At 36.0% G+C, this 19,704-nt stretch overlaps 1 protein-coding gene across 2 annotated transcripts in view; it reads left to right on the top strand.

Annotated features, from left to right (window-relative positions):
• Positions 1-19,704, top strand: part of asic1b (acid-sensing (proton-gated) ion channel 1b) — a 161,711-nt gene that overhangs the window by 2,523 nt on the left and 139,484 nt on the right. For both annotated transcript variants that reach the window (XM_037975103.1, XM_017408690.3), the window contains one exon: positions 8,495-8,690. In XM_037975103.1, coding sequence (XP_037831031.1) covers positions 8,495-8,690 — 196 coding nt within the window. The remainder of the gene's footprint in view (positions 1-8,494; positions 8,691-19,704) is intronic.

Here is a 19,704-nt window from a genome sequence, read left to right as displayed (position 1 = left end):
TTGATAGATGAGTATGTTTTTCCTCCTCTAATTTCAGTTCATTGCTCCCATTCCAGAAGTGCAATTATGTGCCAAAGTAGACAGAAAGCAGCAAGCTTAAATGTAAACACTGGACTAAACAAGCACGGCTGATAATAATTTTGTTGACTCTGATTGCACAACAATATCTGAGTTAGATACATAAACGCTGAGAAGTGTAGCATCCATATTTACCTCCATAAACACAGTGTGCTGTGTGTGATGACATGTCTTCTTCTGTGCACACGGGTCGTTTCAGGGCCATAGACTGTTCACACTGGAGTCTGATGGCAGTCACATTTAAATTATAGTGTGAACAACCACACAGAAAAATGGATCTCAGAAAAAAAATCAGAATTGGGCATGAAGACCTGCAGTAAGAACGTAGCCTATGAAACCTAATAGTGTGTTACTTTTATCATAAAATGAACAACTCTTTCCTGTAATAAAATATTCTGGTCACTTTAACACTTTGAGCCAACTGGCAAAAAGCTTTGTCTCCTGTATGAGGCATTAGTGTTGATGCCTTACTTGTCAGGCCCGGCAGCAGCAGCATAAAGGTACCACTTAACTTTGAACTTGCACCAAATCTCATTTTGGACTTCAGTCCTTTTGCTGAATGCAAAACAACCTCGATTCACCTGTGATGTTGGAATTGTCTTGGGGTAAAACCTTGCATGCCACACAGAAGTGCAAAGCAGTGTTAACAGCTGCCTGACTTGATTGTCACCATGAGGCCACAGGGAGATGTGCAAAATAACATACAAAGCTTGGAAAACCTTTTAAGGCTCTCAGAAAATATGACCTGTGCTGCCCTTAGCCTGACATAACTGAGGAAGATAGAGGGTCATGCTTGAAAGGTGACCACTGAATGTAGGAGGGACAGCAAATTAGAGCATTAGAGTTAATGCAGCGGTATTACAAATCATGTCATCTGAAATCAGCACTGCATAATAATTCCTTTGTTTGTGGAATTGTGACACTTGCTGAAATATGTTGACAGTGTTTAATGAAAATCTTAAAATAAATGTACCCCTGATGAAATTATTCCTTCAGGTAACAGGTGATCAATGAACTATTTCTCACTGATCCATGCGAGATAATGAAGAGAACATTGCTGCATTTCATCATTTTACCAGTCGCACGATTCATGTAGTTCAATATTAGATTAAGAAGATGGCTACAGTATTTTTTAAAATTCCCTGCTGACAGAGTTTGGAGAGATGCGTGTGATTCGACTGCCATTCCCTCCATGTACACTTGTTGCTCTCTGCTGTGCTTTGATCATTTAGTCCTTTGGCAGCTCTGGAAAGCTCACTGCCTCACGCTGAAACTTTTGAGTTTGAATATCTTCACTTTTTTTTTTGTTTTCTGTGCTGCACATCTTATTCTGATCATGTTCACTCGAAGAGAACAGCACAGAGCTATAAAATTTACACAAAAGGCACATGCAGACCAAAGCAGGCATATATTATGCCAAAAAAGAAATATCTACTACAAACTAGCACATGTAAACAGCATCTAGAATACAAAACTCCATTTATTTTTAGCATATTGATCCACACAGCCCTGCTTCTCAAGGCACAGTGTATCTGTTCATAGTGTACATGCTTGACTGAGGTATATCCAATCTCCCATGTTCATCCTCAATATTGTTTGTCTATGACCTCTATTCACTCATCTGTCCTGGTGATAACCTTGCAGTAAAGTAATATATTCCATTTCTTTAGGCTGCAGCATACATTCTTTCCATAGTACGGTATAATATTTCAACCTGTGTTCCTGTGTTCATGGATTTTATTTGTCTGTTTCTACCGTCCGCTTTAATGGCAAATAACAACACAGTCATCAACCCCTTTCTATGTGTTAGTACAGATTCAGGCAGATTTTATTTCAGAACATAATGAAGAACAAGACGTACTCGAATAAAATGTTTTTAAAAATCATGCTCAAAAAAGAGAAAAAAATGAAAGTAGCCACTCCGAGTGACTTTGATGAGCTGACTTTAGGTGGGGGGGAGGGAACTACAAGCAGAGGCAATTAACTTGTGTCTCGTAAGCTGTGTGATGAACGTCTTTATCCCTGTGTAATTAGTGCTGTTTGTTAAGCTACAGAGTTGTGCCACTGATTAACACTCTCATCTCCCTCATTGTTTCTTGCCCCCTCTGTTCCTTTTGGTTTTTAGGGGACTTACTTTTTCTTTTTGCTTGCTCAGAGAGAAGTACATGTTACATTTTCTTAAAAGATGCCAAGGTCCAGATTGTTGGCTGGTATTTCTCTGGTGTCTAAGAAGCATAATGCGTATTAAGATCAAGGCATTAATTATTTTGAGTGATCGAGATTGGGTTCTCTTAGTAGTCAGCTCCTAATTCCTGTTGCTTCACGTCAGCTGCACCATAGAAGGACTGTTCCAAAGAATAATGGCAGAGACTATGCCAACATGTTGGTTATGCAGAAATACTTTCAAAATGGCTACTTGAAATGTTTGCAAGTTGAGTATTTCCCAAGGTAGTGAGATAAAGCATTATTCAATACAACCAATCTTATCAGGACACCTAAAATGTAAACTCTGGCCTGAATTCAATGAGTGTATACAGTTTGCACAGACCAAGGCTCTGTTCAAGCATGAAGCTTATTTTAGATTCATAGATTAAAAAAAAAACATTGTTTCATGTTAATATCTAAACTTGAACCCATGAATTTAAAAACCAAGTTCATTGTTTTTAACACAAAAGCTTAAAAGAGAAATGAGAAATTTCTACTGATCAAACATGGGGTTAAATGGTTCACGGAGAATGATTGAAACATTTGTGAGTGACCAGCCTATTTTGTGGTTGAGATGTTTATTTATTTTTTCTCATTTTTGAAGCTGTTGGAGCCTAAGTAAACTCTTGCACTACATATTCATCACAGCATTACACAAGCTGTGCAAAAAATTGCCATTACTTACAGGGTATTTGTATCTACTGTGACTGTTATAAGTACTACAACATACCTTTTGAGTTCAGATGTTTGCCCAATTTTTCTGCCTTACTAGTCACAGGATTGATTTCGTATTTACTCCACAGTGCTTGATGCTAAGTCTTGTATGGCAGAGCATAGGTATAAGAAATTCTAAAGGCTAATAGAAAGAGACAAATAGACAGTATGGTGCACACTTTAGATGATTGTTGATGAGGAATTTCCTCACTCAGCATCAGAGCATTGCAAGCACAGTGGTTAAAAGAGCCTGGCACAGTGGTGTTGATTTTAATTACTCTAAAAGAGACCAATTATGTCCCTGAAGCACAAGTTAACGCAATTTTCCGTGGTCCTAATAGGAGGTTTGTGATATTTCTTGGTCAGAATACACAAGGACAAAGGTGTCTTTTGAGCTATCTTCTTTTCTGCTGATTTAAGGAATTTAAGTTTGAAACAAGCACTCATCAAGTTGTTAAAAAAACTACTTTAATTTTAATTTCCTTATGCTTGCAGTTTACCCATAAATAATCAAGGTATTAAGGTTGAATTATGATACTTGTATGTTGTAAGTGGACCAGGTTATTAAAACACAGATATACAAATATAAACTCTTTTAGAAATTCCTCCACCACATGTGGACCAAATAAACCCAAGTTACATTTGTTATTGAATTTCCATTCACCCACTGGGAAAAATCATAGATCCAAAAAGTAATAAAAAATATTATTTTAAAAGTCAGATTTTCTATCCTTGTTCAAAATCAGGAGATAAATACCAAAACAGTTATTAGTTATTTTATGTAAAATGTGACTTGTGAAAAGTATTTGCTTTGTTTTTATCAAAGAAACTTAAAAAAGGCCCTCAAAAGGCTTCAGCCTTCTACTTACAAGGCACTGTAAAGGCAGAATTATTTTAGGTTAAAGTTATCAAGAGATAAAGGTAAGAAGGTGTAATTATCTTCTACTCTGAACTTGAGAAGTGATGATTTTCTTCTGCAGATTTTAACTAAAATAAATTAGATGTTTTCAAAACCAGGAAACCCAAAACAGCTGGTCTTTGGAAGTTAGTTCTCACATCACCAAAATATATTCTCAGGCATAAAAAAGACATTCTTTATAATAAATATCACTTTTTATGCACCTTTAAAGTATATGCTGTGATTGCATACCTAAAAAGCAAGTATTTTATGAAGACTTTGTAATAAAGTCAACAGTGACTGCTGGAGAAAGGCACCAACTCCTTCATGACCTTCATGATCCTAAATGGAAAAGCAGGTGAAGAAAATGGAGAGATGTAAATTCTGCTGTTCTTTAACATCTTGATGTCACAGTGCGACTTGAGGGCTTGGATAAAAACAGCAAGTCATGTGTTTTTGTTGGCTTTTGATTTCACCAGTGAGTTTGCTGGATACGTCAGATAACTGTCACCATTTCCATACTATCTGGGCCATTATAAAGTTTATAGCTGAGCCATTAGAAATGTTACCTTAACTTACTCCATTCTAGCAATATCGCTATAAAGAAAACGGGTGGGAAAACAATCAGTTTCCCAATGCATATTTGCAGGTTGAAGTCACACTTGGCAGTGCAGAACATTACGAGTAAATTGCTCAGTTTTATTTTGATTATGTCGCAAAAGCAATTATAAGATAATTAAGAAAAGAAAGGTCATTTTGGAGGAGGTGTTCATAATGTGGTGTGTCCCGCTAAGAAGTGCTAGATCAGCTCATGAAAGTCACAGAGGCAAGTCTTCTGCTTACGTTGGTGACCAGCTTGAGTCTGTTTTTCTGAGCTTGCACACATACCCTAAACTCCCATAGGAGTAAAATGCTACAATATTAAATGCTTGAAAGCTTTTCAGCATGATCTGTTTCAGCAGGATCATGGGTCCTTGTCTGAATTTGATTGTTGTAAAAAGTCCTTGAGAGAACATGGGGAGAACAGATCATCATGCAGAGAACATACTCAGCAAATGTCCCTTCAAAAGCTTGTTTTTATTATCTGAGTTCATTTGGATTAATAGTTTATTGTAATTGTGTTCTACAGGGAAGAGGGGAAAAAAGGACAGACATCTGAGGCAAACATTAGTAATGATAACAAATGTGATTCATCTCGAAAATTGGCCGCATGTTTTACTGTGTTTTGCATCTTTGGTTTGTGTAATTGCTCATTAATGTCACAGAGGCTTGTTTGGACTTGGTTCCCTTCATGGTGGTCCTCGTTTGCATTTCTATGACCTTGTCCAAAGTGGCATAATAACTGTGTCACAGCCAGCCACAGAATCTGTAATATGTGATTATCTGAGTTCAGCAGGCAAGATTTATTGCTGTTTTCATGTTCAAGGACACCACAAACACAATGCAATCCTTGTTAGTGAACAAGTTAATTTACCGCTAATAGGATAATTACCTGAGATCATATCAGGATGTGTTGATTGTTGTCTCCCTACCTGAAGTGTTACCAAAAACTAGTAAAACGAGAGGAAGGGCGTACTTTCTCTGACTATAATCTCTCCGTCAGTTTGCTCTGAAAAGCAGTGGCTTTTGTGTGTACCCAGTCTTTTCTCATGAGGTGGCGAAGTGTTGCAGATGCTCCTTCATTCCTTTTAGTCCCCACAAGAAAATTAAAGTGCTTGTGGCCCATAATCCAATTTAGTCTCCCCCACCCATACACAGAGAGTTTGCAGTGATTCCTTTAGGGAGTAGTGGCAGGGCAATATTAAAAATCTACCCATATTATTGTGATTGTATGCGCTTCAACTAAAGCCTCCTGACTCGGGGATGTGAGCAGGGCTTCTTAAGTGCTCTCCTGGCAGCTTTGTGTTGCTTATAAGACAGAAGCTTGGGATACAATTCAATTACGTTCAGAATATACCACAACAAGCTGTAGCTTCTTATTAAAGCGTGACAGTGTAGTGATGTAGTCCTAATGTGAGCGAGAGATTTGGATTTGTTTTCAGCTGTGATTTCATAGCAAGCTTTTCAACTTTTCCAGTGAAGAGGTGCCTGTGTGATTTAAATTGACTTATTTTTTTCAGTACCACAGTTTAGCTTTTCCAAACACTCCCTATCATTTCAGTTATAAACCCAATTATTCATGTTTATCTTGCAGAAATTACAATCTTCATCAGATTTCTCATTTGATAAAGGCTGCTGGTATAGTGTAAAGTTGATGAAGTGAGTTTTTTAAGTGTGGAATTCCTACAAGGTGGTTGAGAAAACTAAAAGAATATATATTATTTAAGTGAGGAAATTATTTTGTTGTATTTTTGTTAAAAGCAAAATGCATATTAGCCAGAAAAAAAATGTTACTGTATATTGGGCTTCAGGTGCCTTGATCTTTAAAGATTGATATTGGCATTGGCTGTCAAGAAAATGTATAGGTTGACCTGTGATCTGAATGAAATTAAATGTTGTAAACTTTTAATTTTGACCCAAGTAGCTGCTCTCATAGGTCTGTATGGCCCAGTGTTCAAAGACGTGAAACAAAATAAACTAAATGAAACATAAATGCAGGTGAAACAAAAAAGAAAACAACATGAAAAAGCACTTCAGACCCATTCAAATGAAAATGCACATGATCTACTTGATTGTGTTTTTAACAACAAACCAAATTAGCAACTTTATAACCTTTACTTGGTTAAGTATACAATTAGTAAAATAGTTGTTTGCACTTTCTTTTTTATAGCAGCCACTTTCACTTCCTTTATTTTAATCAGTAATAAACATAAAACAGACACAGGTTTGACTTTAATGAATGTATCAATTAAACTAAAAATAAAACAAACTTTGTTATCAAGTAGAATTAATATGTAAATATTCTTAATGTCATACTTGAAGTTTGACATTGTTAGTGGTGCTGAATAAGAGGACCTTATATGAGTGGCATTCAGCTAAACTTCTAACAATAGTGAGTGTTGTTATTGTTGTTATTTAATATTGAATAGTGTTTTTGTCACATCAGTATTATCTCCAGTGTGACACAAGAAGGATTCCCATTTTTCTAAAGATTTAAAAACTCACAGGAGTAAAACTGCGCTTATTTCAAATAACATTTACTTTGTAGCATGTAAAAAATACTTGAGCTAAAGTGAAACATTTTAATATCTATAAATTAAATCATATCTGCAGTTGAATATATGGTGACAGTGCTCTCGAAAGAATTAAAAGAAAATGTATTTATTTTATTATTCATACATTCCAGTTTTTATTATCGTTGCCATCAAGGGACAAATTTTGGTTCCTGAACCAAGACAGGTCTTGAGCATTCATTAAGTTTTACCACCAATTAAAGTTTGAAATAATGCCCATATCAATGAGAAACAACTCCACTGTCACCATCAACAAACTCATTCACAGATTTATTTTCAGAGCAGAAGGGTATGCCTTTGTCTCTGGTTCTAATTTTAGATTCTCTGCTATGAGACAGCGCCATTGATGTTTGCATGTGAGCTGTACATCCAAAATAATTACAGTAGCATGGTATACTGAATATTTAATGTGATTATTGTCACTACTTTAAATTGCAGTTTTATTTAAGACTTAAATTTCAAACGTATAATGGTATTTTAGACCAATCTTTAGCTGTACTTTTAACTCTATAGGTCCTAAGAAATGATCTGCTCGAGTTTCTTCAGCAGAACTTAATTTTCGCTCCTCGTAATTTGAATGCGTGTACTACTGATGGGTCATTGCTCCTGTGGGGTCATCTATGGACCATTCTAGTTAATTGAGGTTAATTTGTTTTTGTGAATGACTGTGAACAGGTGTTGGAGGTTGATAGGAGTTTTCAGCATGAGGAATATCATAAATGTCTTCCCTTTGTGATTTTGCTCTTGTCTTCAGATTGTTGTATGATGTGATAAAGAAATGAATCATTTTCTGCACATGTGGGTCTGAAATAAAAACAGGATCAAGTCACTGTGCATGTTTAACTGGTTGTGTTTTTACAATAATAAGCTGTATTAAATAAAATATAAAAGATTTTCCTCTGATTTAACACTCTTCTGCTCTGTGTATAATCCCCATTCTGAATACACCATGAAGGAGGTTGTCAAGGTTTCTACATGAAACTTCTGCTGCTGCACCTAACCACAATTGTATTCTAGTCTGAATACAATGGCAAATATTTTTCTCCGATTCTGTTTTCCGTTCAGTGGGACTTCTGAATCATTTGGATGTGGTGATGAAACATTTCTGTTTGCTCTTACTGTTTTCTCCCTTTGGAAAACATGCACAATCCTTTTAACTGTTTTTCACCTGGTTATAGTTGCTGTTGTGAGAAATTGCCTGTTTGACTTCCATTAAGGAGTCATTTGACTGCATTTTGTGTTTTTGAGCAAGTTCTTCAAAAGATAAACATGTCACTTGGAATTGGCTGCAGATCCTTTATCTGCTTGAACTGATTAAAAAAAAAAATCCCTTTTTTTTCTTTTTGCCAACATGTGCTTTTATTTATGCTTATGATTGTTTTATTTTTACATTATGATTAATTAAATGCAGTATCTTCATGTCCAGGTACGAGATCCGGGATCCACATTTGGTTGAGGAAAACGTCCTGCAGATCCTGAAGGAGAAGGCTGATTTTGACAGCTACAAGCCTCGCCCTTTCAACATGCGTGAATTCTATGACCGAACGGGCCACGACATCAGGGATATGCTGCTCTCCTGCTTCTACAGAGGCTCTTACTGTAGCGCTGAAGACTTCAAAGTGGTGAGTCAGGCATATAGTTACATTTCCTCTGCTCGGCCAGCTGAGGCTTTGCCAAGACCAGAGTCATCTGAACATGTTTGCAACACAAGGTCAATGTTTCTATACTTTATTACGGTTTTTATGACCTCTGTGGAGCAATCACCACAGTGGTTTGTATATGAAGACCGAAACCCAAGTGTAAAGACTAGATTTTTATTCACACAATTTTATTCACACTAATGTCTAGGTCTTCATTATTGCACCTTTAAAGTTTACAAAAAATGTTTTGTACAAATTGACTGATGCAGTTTATAAAGATTAGCTGTAGTTATAAAACTCATCAGTCTGCTGGAGGCTGCAGGATGCTAACTGTTTTTTGTGTTAAAGTTTACTTTTTGATATAGATGGTGCAATATTCTTATAAGAATTAAAAATAAACCTTTTATTTAAGACTTTAAGGTCTTAACTTTAAGGTTTTAAGGTAAAAAAAAAGATTTTTCCAAAATTAGAAATTTTCTTTAGGTTTTTTTTTTTTTCAAATTTTTTTTGTGTGTTTGAGTTTGTTTACAGTTATGTCAGGCATTTTGTTTGTTGCTGAGCGATTAGCATAAAAAGGTTCTTTACGCCTGCTGGATGAAACCTCTTATTGCTGTTGATTTGAGACTCATGAGTGGATTGACTCATTCATACTTGAATTCAGTGCAACACAGATGCTGAGTTGGCTGATATTTCTTTGCATGTTTGTGTGTGTCATCAAATATAATACATTTAAAAAAATATCCAGCCAAACAAACACTCAATAATTACAGTTTTTTTTTCCTGTCATCACATTATTAAATTCTATTTCATAAAAGTGTTAGGAATGTTAAATAAAACAGATCACATTGTTTAACAAAGAAGCTACATGATAAACTACATATATTTGAGTAAAAATAGAAAGGAGCCATATCAAATATAAACTTGGAAATATATATAATCTCAAATCAACATCTAGTGTAACATGTGACTTCTGTTTAAATTAATTTGCAACAGATTGGTAAAATCAGCATCCCAAGCGTTTATAGGAAGTGAAGACAGAGGGTTAACATTGTATGAAATACTGTGAGGGTAAATAACAAATAAGATTCTGTTTTTAATCTGTATTTTACAAATATCTCATCTTCTTTAAAATAAGTTTGTCATTTTTATTTAAAATGTTCCGAGGAAGACTGTACAGCACTACCCACATCATTTGGGTCCTCTAATTTGCCTATGTGTTCACTTTTACTGTAGAAAGTGATGTTTATGCCAGCTGGTGCATCACAGCGCTGTACTGTATTAGTGGACCTGGGTGAACAGCTCAGCAGAGAGCACTAATGGTGTGGAAAAACACTTCAGAGCAATAGAAAATATAAATAATTTTTAAAAAGGCACAATGTCTATTCCACCAGACTTCGTCTTCAAAGCCTTGAGCATGGAAACAGCAAAACTGTGATTAACACTATCTGGAGCTTCTGCCTGTTTGCTTTCGGCCTCCCATTGTGCCTTGCTGTCCAGAAACAAACGGTCACCTCTACATATGCCAACAACCTGTCTTGTTGCATCATATTATTATCACCCGCCGCCGAAAGGCAACAGTGTTTTTGCCTGTGTCTGTTTCTGCTGTCACGACTGCAGCATCCCTCAAGGAATGCTAGGCCTTGATTTTACTAGTGCTCAAATAAAAATTGGGTATAGAGCATTCAGACTTCAACAAATGTGACAGTAACTGAGCATTTACTGATTATTATGTTACAAATTAATATTTCTTTTTCTTGAGTTCTAAAACCCAGTCGTTTTGTCCTTGCTTTGTCATTCTCACTGAAAAGGCATTTTCTAATTAAACCTACAAAATATTTGGTTTCTATATTTTCTTATAGTTGATAGTCGTATAATTGTTAAATGTACCTGGAATAATAAAAAATGACAGGATTATATTAATAAAAAATAAGAAGAAACTGCCTGATAAAAAAAGATTGAAATCCATAGACAATAATTTGGTGGTTTATGATCTTTTTTTTTCCTAATGCAAGTAACATATGCACTGCCACGCAGTGAAATCACGAATGCAAAAAATCAGTTTAAAAGAAAAAAAATGTTGTCTCTGTGAAATACAACCTCACTGCATCCCAGGGGAGTCTTGTGTGGATTATATGTCAATAAATGTTATTCCATTCTGAACACTTCAAGACACCTACGACAGACTTCAATCTGCAGGGAAAACTCTAACAGGCGTAACTTTGTAAGGCTCACAACCGACGCTTAGGGTGTTAGCAACGAGTGCAAGAGAAAGATAGATGGTACACGAGAGGATGGAAATATAGGAACAAGAAAGGAGGAGAGGAAGAGGGGTAGATAAGCAGAAACTGAGGCCCAGGTAACAACAAAGACCTTGGGATGAAGCTGAACATAATGGTCAAGTGCTGCAGAGAGGCACAAAGGAACAGAATAACAGCTGCCACAATAGTAGCAGCTATAGAAGTACTATCGGTAGACACAGCTTTGTGCTCATTTAACCTCCCAAAGACTAGAGAGCTCCCCTGTATCTCCTCTTTCCAGCTGCCCACTGGTTTCCCCAGACACAATGCTGCATGGCAGCTCAACAAGTCTCTTCATTCCATTCATGTATTTCGTCAAATGTCAGCTTCTCTACAAAAGCATAAAGAAAATGGTTTAAGTAATTAGTAGCTTTGGTTTTTTCGAAAAAGATCTTTGGCTGTGACTGAAAAGGTTTATGGAATCATCATAATAATAACTCTTTTTTTTTTTTTGTTTAATCTAGTATGTAGACTCCCTACCCTATTCAAAAAAAATTATTTTTTGTTAACAGCATCTTTTGTCAAGATATAGAGCTGCCAGACAGTTAAAAACCTGCAACCCTGACAGCTTTAAGGATGGTCTCAGCTCTGATGCTTATCGCTTTAGGTTAAAATGCAGTTTTTGTAATTTTGATACCTTTTGACATTTTACCCACATTAAACTTGCACCAGAACATCCATCCATCCCCAGCGGGGAGCTGGTGCTGATTCCCAGCAGTCACTGTGCGAGAGGCGGGGGACACCCTGGACAGTCCATTACAGGAGACACATAAAGACAAATGAAGGAAACAACTATTCACACTCTTTCTCACACCTAGGGACAATTTAGAGTTTGCACTAGAACAACAACAACAAAAAAAAAATAAATAAATACATAAACTGAAAGTTGTGTGTGAGTTTGTTAGAGACTGTGACAAAGTTTTTTGGCTAAACTTTTTTACTGTGTTTTTTCACTCAGCCTGACAAAATGTATTTAAGTGTGTCATTTTTTGGCTTATTTTTTATCTATTCTCTTGTTTTATGTAACTGAAACTCCTCCCAGGATTTTTTTTTTTGAGCTAATGGCTCCATTTCAGCTTTAATTTGACCCACAGAATCCATCCTCAGTGGTAGCAAAGTGTCGCTAATGAAACATAATCAATAGAGAAAGCCTTTTGGAGTCACCTGCTCCTGGATCAAATTTCCCAAGCATCAGTCTAAAAGTATGAACTTATAAAGCCATGTTTTAATTATAATTTGACCTCATTGTTTGGATGTTTAAACACTCTTTGGTTAGGTAAAATGACATTTAGACAAGTTAATACCAAACACTTGCTTTAATTACCTGTTCTTCATAAACTGTTTTTGACACAGATCACCTTTTGTTTGACTTCTCCTCATTTGTTTTTATTTCAGTCTCATCTGTCAATTCAAAGCCAATGATTCTGCTCTTCCTTTTTTGACTGAGCAATTCCCACCACATTCCCTCTTGAGGATAAATCAGTCAATTCCTTATTACTGTAGAACTCAAAGACATGGATCAATTTGGTTGTTGCTGAGTAATGGATGAATTCTAATGAAAAAAGAAGTACTTTTAGTGTAGCAACACTGCTGGCTTACTCTGATACAGTTTTGCCTTTTATTCTCATCTAAAGACAAAATACGTTTGTGAAGTAAAATTATTTAGCAAATATTCAACAAAAATATTTTTGACAACGAAACAAATATTCTACACAAGCTCATTAAAGGTAGCTTGGGACAAAGAACTTTGTTGCACTCTAGTTTTTATCTTTTTTGTCAAATCTGCTTCTACAACTTATTTGTGAACTTAATTATAACTATTTTCTTTTTTTTTTCCAATGGAATGTGTGTTACATTGCAATAAGTCTAACCAAGATTTTGGTAGCTTTAAAATTCTGTCTTTATTGAAAATGAATCTATGATGTAATAAAATGACATAAGGATAAACATTTGCCACCAAATCTGACCATGTGGTGACCTGAAAGCAACCTCCTTCCACTGTATGCGTAAGGCTTTCCAGCTGTGCAAGTAAGGGACGATAGCAGGCAGCAGTTTCCTGTCAAGGAGCTTTTGAGAAAGCTAAGCATGTCACCTGCATTAATGCTGCATTGCACCTTGAATCTGACCCCATGGTCAGAGTTTTAATTACGCGGAAAAAAAAGGCTTTCTTAAACAAGATAAGCTACGGAGGCCTGAGGTGGAAAAGGTGAAGGGACAAAGGGTGAAAAGTGGAAGAAAACATAGATGAAAGCAAAATTCAGAGCATGAAGGGTCTAAGAATCAATTTATTCCATGTGACCCTGCTCCTAGTCTTACAAAAGTGGCTTTTAATCATGAGTTGGGTGGAGGAGAGTGACAAAGAGGACCAAATTGGTTGTCCGGTTTAGATCTAAGACCTTAGATGAACAGTGAAACAGAGAAAGAAACTGTGAAGATATTTCAGAAATAAGAACACTGTGGGTTCCAGTTGAGGAGTCTCTGTTCTGCTGCTGAGCCCTTGTCACACTGTTTCTTATTTTGCCACGCATGCTGGTGCATCCTGAAATGCCTGCTACATGAGTTCAAACTTAAAGAAATGAAGCGTGTTTTGTGAACTGTCAAGTCCTGTGACACTTATGACGTATGTGTAATATTTACAATGCCTTCCTGTTACCCGTCTTGCTTTTGTATTGGGTTGAAGAATGGGAAAGCTGTACTACAACCTAAGAATTGCTGTTGTTGAGGTGTTTTGTTCTGTGAGCTTGTTGCTGCTCATCTATTGTGTTGACAGGTGAGTATAAAGGAGAGTTTGTTGAAAAAGCTATTTTTATAAGCTTCAGATTTTTAGACAGCACATGTTAAAACTTTTATTGTGAAAGATGAAGAAAAGTGTGTGAGTGAGTCCCAATGCTGTCTTGACATGGCTTTCAGAGTAATGCCTTAGGTAGTAATGCTTTATTTTGTAGTTTACCCATAAGCCTTGGCTTCAGTTGTTATTCAATCTGTACAGACATCACAACAAGCGACACTTGTGCGTCGCACCAACAACATGTGAATCAACTTCAAACAAGAGCAGAGGTAGTCTATCACATCAGTGGCATAAAGTATGCAACTGATTGTATAGTGTAACATGAGATATCTGGTACTTATATCTGGTATTGTTATTTTCTCACAGGCACATCTTTTATTATGCCATAAAAATGCAAGGTAGATACCCCAAAGTTTGATGAGGGTATTATTGTTGGATTATCTGCGTGAATAAAAGAAAGATAGAAGTGGGCTGGGATTCATAGATATGATACTATGACACTAAAAGAATGACATTATTGATAAACAGAAAACATTTGTTATGTTAGCCCAGGACATTGCTAAAGCAGAGAGTGGTTTGAGTGGTCAAACCTCCATGTAGCATCAATAAATTGTGAGTGAATTCACTATCAAGTTGGATGATTTGCTTATTTTTAACAGATTAAAATTGTTGACTTTCTAAGATATGAAAGCAAAATAATCAAATACTTTCATATTCTGTGTCACAATGATGGTTTGGTTTCATCAACTTGCTTCCTTCAGCTAGTGGGAAAAAGTGGATAAGACGGGTTAAGTAGTAACCTGCACCCATCACCGTCTTCACCTTTTTGTCAATTTTATTTTTAATTTATCAGCTGAATATTGTTTGAGATTCAGCAAAAGTCACCGCTGTTTTCCTATGTCAAGTAAAAATCCACATATTTAATTTATGAGCAATCATGATTTCAGAGTTGTCCATAATTAAACTGCTCTTAATCCTGATGGATCAGTGTTGTCTCATATCTGTGCTTAGAGCTGTCCACCTACAATTGATGTGACCAAGATGCATGTCAGTGCCAGGTGTGAACTAGGCCAGAGGGAGCCCAGCGAGCAAAGTGCACCAGCTGAATGCGAAGCAGGGTACTTTGAACTCTCTGTGCTGAGGTCCTTGCTGCGTGCACAGTGTGGAAAGCTCTCAGTTAGCTCCACGTCACTGCACAAACTGCCGATGTGTAGTTGGGATTGTGCAGACAGTTTGAATGATTATTCACATTGTGCTGACAGGTGGCACACTGCTTTATTAGTCAGCTAATTACCATCCAGAGTCATATTAGTGAGTCAGCCTTTTTTTTTTTTTTGGTCTTTCTTTCTTCTTTCCATTATGTTTGTAATTTAGTAATGTTTTACAGGAAACCTGGTACAATCTGCCTGGGCACATAGCATTTGGCAAATTTTATTCTTCACCACCACATTTGAACTCATTTAATGGAAATGAGATTAATGGTTTTGGCATTTGAAATTGACTCTGATAATTACATTCGCTGATTGATGACTATTAGTACGAGTACACGCCGTTCACTGTGATTTTACGAGAAAGCTTTTGTCCTAAATGTATGATTGAATATTAGACTATAGAGGATGAATGACAGAAGGGTCAAAAAGATGTTTCTTCATCCCTCAGATGACAGGCTACAGCTGTCATCTTGTGCGTCAGTGTCAGGGGATAGATAGTGTGAAAAAGGCAGATGGAACAGCACTATGTCCCGTCGGGAGGTTGTGTTTTTATCTCACCAGCCATTGTCTAGATTGTTTTTTTCCCCTTGTATACTTGCTACATCTCTGAACTTAAAAATATCCTGTCAACTTTCATTTGACGTCCTTTTTGGTTCAGGGATATTTCTAAGACAAAAAACAGTTATAAATTGTTGGTTGTTTGGATCCCTTAAGAGAGTGGACAAACAAACACCTTACTTCCATATAAACAGTTTTTTGTATTTAATTTTCCTTTCCTGAGTCTTAACCCAACATAGACTGGATACATTTATAGGAACAGAGGATTAAAATTATATTTTAGGCTCTCAGCTGTTTTATATATGGTCTTCTTTGTGATTCTAAATTAAGCAAAAAACTGTGAATCATATAGCATAGTTATTTTTAAAAAATCAATTACAAAGCAAGATGATGAAGTTGTTACATGAAACCAAATACTCCTATATTTATATAGTGTGTGAAGTGTTTCGATGATCTGTTTTTGGTGTGATTGCAGCAGCGGCATTCACATGTTATAGCTGCCCCAGATAGTCAGAAAATCAGTCAGTCGACCAGAGGTTTTTCACTGGATTCATTAAAAGATGCTTTAGATTTCTGTCTAATGGGAACAGAGACTTGTCACTCAAGGCTCTCACAACCTCAGTGTGTCCTTGTTATCATCTGCACACCCACCAAAACCTGGAGGCAACAGCTCAGCCATTGTTTGCTGCCTGTTTTCACTGTTTGCCTTTAAAGTTTCAGAGTTGCAATGTTGTGAAAATTAATTAGGCTGAGAGAAATTTGGGATCTCATTTATGTGGCAGAGAAAGATCAGAGACAACTGTCAGTCAGATTTCAGGCATAAAACAGTCTAAAATAAAAATGAAATTTTCTAAAATTAACACATTTAATTCGCACCTTTTTCTGCTTAGACATTTGATTGTTGTTGTTTTTTCTGGTTAAATTGCCAACTTTATAAAAGCTGTTCAGAATAAAAACATTTGTATTTTATTATTTTATTAACCTTTATTTACTAGACAAATCCCACAGATCTTTTTCAAGAGAGACCTGGGCCTAAAGGCAACCTAAACATGCAATGTTGTTGAACTTATTATTATTATTATTATTATTATTAACTACTTCTTAATTATTTAAGACTGAAATATTTTAATCTTGCCTAACACATGTAAATAATAGTATGAAAAAAAGACAAATAAAATACTACTTTGAAACTCTCTTATCAGGACATAAAACATTTATAAAGTACTGTTAATATTGGCTCATATTTTATAGTGTAGTGATTCATAAGTTGATAGAATCTGCTTTGACTAGCAAAGCAAATAACGAGAAAAAAGTTTCATAAATTTACACCTCTGAAGAACGGCAAGATGATGCATCATTTTAAGATAAGATGGTAGAGGCTGATAATTCTGCTCTGAGCTGGGTCTGACATTCCAATCCCTGCAAGTCTGAGTTTAAATGTTTCTACAGGCACGCTCATGTTTGATTTTTTGGAAAATAAAACTTTTTTGAACATTGAGAAACTCACTTGTGTATTCGACTGTACACCGAGTTTGCTCAAGATGAAAGGCTGGCTGCAATCAGCAGAGTTCAGATGAAAAAAAGTAACTCTTTCATGATGTGGGACAGTGTTTAGGCAAAGTGCGTCCTCAGAGAAAACTCTGGATCAGTTTTTCAGTGGTTGAGGGGACATGAAGCGGTTGGATAAGTGGTTAACAAACAAACCCTCATGTTTTCCAACAGAATTTGAATGTTTGACCTTGACATACAGAATTCTTTTCAGTCTCATCCTCTCATCTGTGTGCCTGAATGTGACGTCTGAATTCTTTTGATTCACAGTATCGTGTAGCTGATCAAAAAATGATAAATATCGTTTCATTTTAACCTTTAATCCAGATGTTCTATCCTGCTTTTTACTTCTTTTGAGCTCTTTCCTTTTTTTTGTTGAAAACAAATGTCAGTCATTGTATTTTAAAGTAAAGTTTCCTCAGGTTATACTTTTTATCTCTGTTTCCTTGCAATTGATTCTTTTTCTTTCTTTCTTTTTTTAACCAACAGTGGAGGTTGGTGAGAAAATTCAAAAGCACCAGAAATCACTTAAATAGTTGTGTATACTTGCTGAGTGGACATTTTACACCAGCCTAGTTGACTGTGCTCAGACCATAGAAAGGTGCAGCCAGCATATTCATGCAGTCCTTCTAATTTATATCGCTATTTTGTATGAAAGATGTGCACACATGGGTGGGTGGTTATCTGTGCCAGTGTGCATACAATAAGGTCATGCAGTGATCAGTAAAATTCCAGATTTAACATCCGACTTTAAGAGCCTCTGCTTCTGCTGACGGGCAACAGTGTTGGTTAAATCTCCTGAAAGCAAAATTAATTCTTAGTTATTTATTTTTTCTGAACCTCTTTTCTGAGCAGGAGTTGACAAAAGAAGACAGTTTGTAATTTACAAATCTGATGCATTTCTGACTTTTCTGCCTTTTTTATTTATTTATTTATTGCTTTGCTTTTAATTGTGAGTATCGGTAATGTGCTGCATATGCATAAATAATCACGTAATAACTTCAATGCTTTATTTGGCATTTACAGTAAAGTGTGTTTTTGTGGTGCTGTTACTGTAGCCACTGCAGCATTTCTCTCCTAATACAGGAAATATTTTTGTCCTAATGGCAGACTGACAGTTGCAGTGATTTTTGCCAAGGCCAGGATACAAATCAACAGCTGCGAGTTGACAGCTGAAATAAACCCAGCTAAAATACTGCCACTGTAAAATTACTCTGTCACTAAGTTTATGCTTCTGCTTACCCAAGAAGGAAACAGCTGGGTATGTAAGTACTCAAATCATTATCTTTTTTTATGGAAGGAAAAAGGAAAGCTTTATTGTCAGTGGAACCAGATACACATCTTAAACAAAAGGGAGGATGGCGTGATCATGTTTTCTTATTGTATGCTACCTTTGAGTTTCTCCTGGTATTGATCTTTTCTGCTTGTTTAAACATGTGTACTGATGTGTGTTGAACTATAAGAAGAGTTTGGCAATGTATGAAAAGTTGAAGGCTGTCATGACCTCACAGCATTTTGTGTTCTTTTATACTTTGAGGAGCTATTATCTTTGTGCTTTCAGGAGGTAGTGACTCCTTTCACAAGGAAACGTTTTTTTTTGTGAATACCCAACAATTTTTTCTTCTTCTTCTTTGTTTTATTGTTTCAACCTTGTGTCTATAATGGAAACAGCATTTCAGTAAAATTGTATTTTTTGAAACTAGGCTTCAGAATGAAAAAAAAGTCTTGAAAAAAGTCTTGAAAAAAGTCTTGAAATACCAGCCTTGCATTTTTGTGTAGACATCAAAACCCAACATTTTGGAAATGGTGATGTCATAGCGCCACCTCTAATTTAAACTACCACCTGAGGGTGTCCTTTTCATACTGTTGTGTTTAAATGTTGCACCCATGTAAGCTTTATTTGCATGCTCCATACCTTGTTTCCTGTTTCTGGTTCATTTTTGTGGCAGCGTTACAGAACCACATAAGGCCTGGCCTGGTTACTACAGCATGTTTGGATTGTTTTTGGTGTTTCCATTTGGATGAAGACATTTTTGAAATGATGCTGTGTTTACAAATAATATTTTAAAACAGACAATTTTGGAAAAAACAAAAACATATTTCCATGTGGACAAGGCCTAAATCTTTGAATTTGAAGTCCTTCACCACCTTTTAGTATATTTATTACTCCACCTCTTATTTGGCCATTGTAATTTTTTTTCTCTGTCACCTTCTTCTATTTTTTTTATTAAGTGGTTATTTAGATGGATCTATATGTGGGCTCACTAATTACACCTAAGTTCTCTTTTATGAGGCAGATTTTTGTGGTTTTCTGAAATAACACCAGATTAAACTCTTGGTTGTTAATGTCTCAGAGAACATCATCATAATAACTTATGCTGGAAACCTGGAAACTTGCTTCAGAGCACATAATTTCACATATTTGAGTTGATTATATGCTTTAAAAAGAGAACAACACAAATGAAGTAAAAAAAAGCTCATCTGTGTGGATGCTGGGAATGGTCTCTTTTCTTTCCTGCCTTTTTCTGAGTTAGAAAATGTCTACAGTATTTTTTTTTTCTTGAGAAGCATCTATAAAATACAAAAACAGCTTA

This window comes from Kryptolebias marmoratus, linkage group LG4 (assembly GCF_001649575.2).
Source record: "Kryptolebias marmoratus isolate JLee-2015 linkage group LG4, ASM164957v2, whole genome shotgun sequence".
Classification (NCBI taxonomy): domain Eukaryota; kingdom Metazoa; phylum Chordata; class Actinopteri; order Cyprinodontiformes; family Rivulidae; genus Kryptolebias; species Kryptolebias marmoratus.
This window is presented reverse-complemented; position numbering and strand designations above follow the sequence as displayed.